The sequence below is a fragment of the Borostomias antarcticus genome, assembly GCF_949987555.1.
Source record: "Borostomias antarcticus genome assembly, chromosome: 14".
NCBI lineage: Eukaryota > Metazoa > Chordata > Actinopteri > Stomiiformes > Stomiidae > Borostomias > Borostomias antarcticus.
The window spans coordinates 14,270,485-14,275,130 of record NC_140247.1 but is presented as its reverse complement, the minus strand read 5'-3'; the positions used below and the strand labels follow the sequence as shown (position 1 = coordinate 14,275,130).

At 49.5% G+C, this 4,646-nt stretch overlaps 1 protein-coding gene across 1 annotated transcript in view; it reads right to left on the bottom strand.

The window, feature by feature from the left end:
* ntn1b (netrin 1b) overlaps window positions 1-4,308 on the bottom strand; it is a gene marked incomplete at both ends in the record, with an annotated part of 36,126 nt that extends 31,818 nt beyond the window's left edge. Inside the window, one exon of the mRNA XM_084448724.1 lies at window positions 3,294-4,308. Coding sequence (XP_084304850.1) covers window positions 3,294-4,308 — 1,015 coding nt within the window. The remainder of the gene's footprint in view (window positions 1-3,293) is intronic.
* Between the last annotated feature and the right edge of the window lie 338 nt (window positions 4,309-4,646).

Genomic DNA, 4,646 nt, shown 5'->3' with positions numbered 1-4,646 from the left:
AACTCTCTATCAATCAATCAATCAATCAATCAATCAATCAATCAATCAATCAATCAATCAATCAATCAAAGCTTTATTTGTATAGCGCATTTCATACCCAGAGGCAACACAATGCGCTTTACAGAGAACAAGGGAGGTGGGCATACAACCCACCCCTACATATTCCAGAGGGAAGCAAAAAAACAGTATCACCCGGGGGCCAGAAAAATGAGCTGTAAAAATTCTTCCCTGACCCTCTCTACTTACTCAGGACTCACAAGGACTCTGTTTCTGGGGTAAATTCAATTCGCTCTTCAATCTCAGAGTTTGTGGGTTTGTGGGTTTCTCCCGGTTTGTGGGCGCTGTCAATCAAAACCAAAACATCAGCCTTCAAAGTCCTTGCTTGAAATCCTTGCTTGACCTGCCAGTTAGATGGTTGGGTCCCCATCCCCCACGGTTTTGTGCGTGCGTGTGTGTGTGTGTGTGTGTGTGTGTGTGTGTGTGTCACTCATTTACTCTTCCTCCTGTCACTATTTAACTAGCTCATGATACCCAGATGAGGTTCACTCTACTCTATGGACTGATTAGACTGCACTTTCCAATGGCCTCTCATTCACCGATTCACACACACATTCACACACCAATGGCGGCAGCTGCCATGCAAGGTGCTAGCCTGCTCATTGGGAGCAATTTGGGGTTCAGTGTCTTGCCCAAGGATACTTTAACATGTGGACAGGAGGAGGTGACCGCTGACCCTACGATCATTGGACGACCCGCTCTACCTCCTGAGCCACAACCGCCAGATCCACAGCGGCCCTCTCTACTGTACTCTACTGTACTGTACTCTATTCTACTCTACTGTATTGTACTCTACTCTATTGTACACTGGAATATTTTTGACTTCAGCTCCTGTGAGAACCTGCGTGCATCACCAGAGGGGTGGGAATGATACAACTGAACAGGAAGGAACTCCTTGGTGCAGGGAGACATGGGAACAGGAGTTTATTTCACTCCACCCCTGCCTACAGAACAACAAGCTCCTCCCCCATAATCCACATAATTTCTCTCTCCCTCTGTCTTTTTCTCTCTATTTCCCTCCCTCCCTCTCTCTCTTTCTGTCTTTCTCTCTCTCCTTCCCCCTCTCTCTCTCTATCTCTCCTCCCCTCTCTCTCTCTCCCCCTCTCTCTCCCTCCTTTTCTCTCTCTCCTCCCCTCTGTCTCTCTATTTCTCTCTCTCTGTGTTGGATTGAGGGCCAGACCAGAATGACAAACAGACTGGTCCCTCTGCCAGACCCCAGAACTCCTCCTCCCTCTCTCCCTCCCTCCCTCTCTCTCCTCCACCCTCTCCTTCTCTCTCTTCTCATCCCATCTCTCCCTCCCTCTCCTCTCTCTCTCTCCCTACATTCGCCTCTATTCCCAACAACCCCCCCCCCCCCCCCCCCCCCCCCCCCCCCCCGACACACACACCACTCTTTTTAAATAAGGTGTCAGCCCACACTCCTTCTAACCCCCCCCCCCCCCCCCAGTCTGAACCCCCCCAGAGGGTTGGGGCTGAACGGGTCTCTCCCTGACAGCATGATGGACGCCGCGAGTGAGGAGCCTTTTGTCCCGTCTGAACGCGCCGACACGCCGGGGGGCCCCGCCCCCCCCCCCCCAGTAACGAGGAGGGCCGGGGAACAGCTTGTTCACTTTGTTCCGTGTGGCCGAGCGCTCCATGGCAGCGCCACGCCGTCTCCCCGTACGCCGTACGGACCCGGCACGGCGGGCTGATTTGCTACTGTTGACAGTCCCGGGTCGGGCCAAGCCGGCCGCCCACCTCTGCCGAACATCAATATCCCAGACAAGCTCCGCTCAGAGGGAGGAAGCCCCTAGCTGGGCTCCACGTTCAAAATGACCTCAGAATGTCCCGGGCTGAATACTCGGCTTGGCCCTTAAGCTAGCGGCGTATTCTCTACGTGCCAAAAATGTCAATAAAACCGCCTTAATCGCCCCGTCCAATCTGATAAAAGCGACTGCTTGCGGAGGCGCGGCACGGCGCGGCCGTCTATCAGAGCGGCAACACGGCTTCCGTCCCACCGGAGCGCCGCTACCGTCGGAAACACGACCGCGCAGAATGCAATTACACACCCAGCCAACCGCGCTTGTTTACAGTCATAACATCCTGTCCTTTCTTTCAGGGGATCGCTTTCTGGCTGTGAAAGATCACCATCTTGATAAGGAACATTTGAATCCAGTGTAAACGTGGATTCATGGACAGGCTTAAAAACGTAGGCCTATAGCCCCTACAATTGTTCACTTCATGGTTCATTTTGTTAATTAAATAAATAAATAAATAACTATATGCCTAAATTAACTTTTGTAAATTGCTAAATATTAGGCTAATTTAGTCTATTTCATGTTGTGCAGAGGGTCTTTAATGAGCTGGTGTTTTGAGATTACTGATTTAAGCATTGAAAACATTCTATTCTTTCTGCTTTTATTTCAAATCTGCTATTCATAGAATTCAAATAGCCTAATTAATAGAGTTCATAGTATTGACCCCGAGGCCGCCATCCGCTAATGAGAAAGTAGGCTATAGTATATTTGTGACGATATTAGCCTATATTGATTCAATAAGGCAAGTAATTGGTTTAATAATAAAATATTTTGTAGTGAATAGGCTGTTCGACCTTTATTAAGCTTGTATATTACTACTCTGTATCCATGTTTATTACGCATGTATATATATCCATGTGTGTCTATAAGTAGCGTATTATCTTCCTTGACATGATTCATCATCATTTAAAATTGAAATTCGTTTGGTAAAATCCCTATCTAAAACCTCCAAGGTCAACTACTGTGTGATTCACTGATTTCAATTCGGGATTCATTTGAACCATTAACAGGGTGTTGAAACCTGTTGCTATTATTACAAATCCAGAGGACTATTTCACAATCCAATATAAAATCATAAAGCCGATAAAACAGTGCTATGCAGTATATTGTTTTCCCAAAAACATCAAATTCCATTAGGCTACCTGAAATATAATTGTAACCTTACAGTAACACGGACACATCTGTCTATTATGTAGCCTATCTGAACAGCTAAAAGGTAACGCCATGCGTAATCTCTGTGCGTAACGAGGAAACGTCTGCATCCAGATATGATTTCCATAACATCCATCTTTCAATCAATATTTCATCTAATTCAATTGCATTTTCTTGACAGTTTGTACACCTTATCTTTGCCAAAGTCAATAAACCAAACGTTAGGACAGCTGACTTCATCAACAACACATCCTAACATGAGTGTAGACTACCGCCGTAACGACTTACCGACACATTCGTTGGCCTCTCTGGCTGTCGCGCGCTGCCACGGTCGGTCATAATGGAACGGCTTGCACCTGTCACATTCCGGTCCTGCGGTGTTGTGCTTGCACTCGCACACTAGGTTCCCATCCCGGTCTTTCACGCACTTCGAGGCGTGCCCGTTGCACTTGCACCGTCCGCCGACCTGCAGGTCTGACACCGCGTAAAAATAGGAGTCGCGCGCCAGCTCCGAGTCGTCCTCGTTCTCGTCCCCGAACGTGTGCAGTCGGCTGAACGTCACCTTGATGTCGGTAGCGGTCACCCAGTCCTGCAACACCGGGGAGTTGTCGAAGTCGTGTGCCGAGGGCCTGCCGTCCAGGGTGCTGAAGGCGATGAGTCCGCCGGTGAGCGGGTGCATGTCAGTGTGCGAGTCCGTACAGATGGCCTCCTGCTCGTTCTGCTTGGTGATGGCCGCCTTGTTCTGGCGGTTGTACATCTTCTTACACTGGGTCGAGTAGAACTGGAAGGGCACCCAGGACTTGCCGTAGTCCATGGACTTGAAGATGGCCATGGACTCGGGCCGAGGCGAGCAGAACTGCAGGCTGACGTAGGTGACCTCGAACTTCTTGCCCAGAGACAGGGTGAGGGTGACGTTGAGCGGGTACTGGACGTAGTTTTCCGACTGCCAGCAGGTCAGGTTGTGTGGGTTGTTGAGATCCGTCAAATACGCCGGCGGGTGCGTCTTCTTGGGGTCCTCCGTGTCGCATGTGTGGCAGTCCCTGGTCCTCTCCTCTCCCTTCTCGCTCACCACGCAGTACCTGGCGGCTGGGGTGCCACAGGTGCTAGAGACGCGCACGTCCTTGCCGAAGGCGGAGTTGACGAAATCGGGGATGCATCTCCGGGGGTTCCCGTTCTCGTCGTAGCACGGGTCCGGAGGGGAGGCTTGCGCGGCAAACATGCTCATGCCGTACCCGGCGAGCGTCCCCTCGGCCAGGAGGCACGCGGCCACCACGGTGACCCACAGTCCGGCAATCCGTCTCATTGTAATCCGGGATCCGTAATGTCTCTTGAGTCGTGGGGAAAAAAGAGACATGAACATCATTAGGAAACGTTTCCATAGTTATACTAAGTCAATATGGCATTGTTAACAATTTCGATTTCAATTCGTCCTTAAGTAAATGGATTATGAATCAGGGAGAGAAAAGTCCCATGCATCTCTGCGTATGTGTTGATCCATATCCATGGTGAGAATAAATAGGCTATGACATGGATAGCTCATTCAACAAAATAAAAGCAAAATCAAAGCTCATGTATCAATGAACTCCGGAGGTTAAAAAAAAAACACACTCATAAAACAAATAATAACCCCAGCAGCATCAT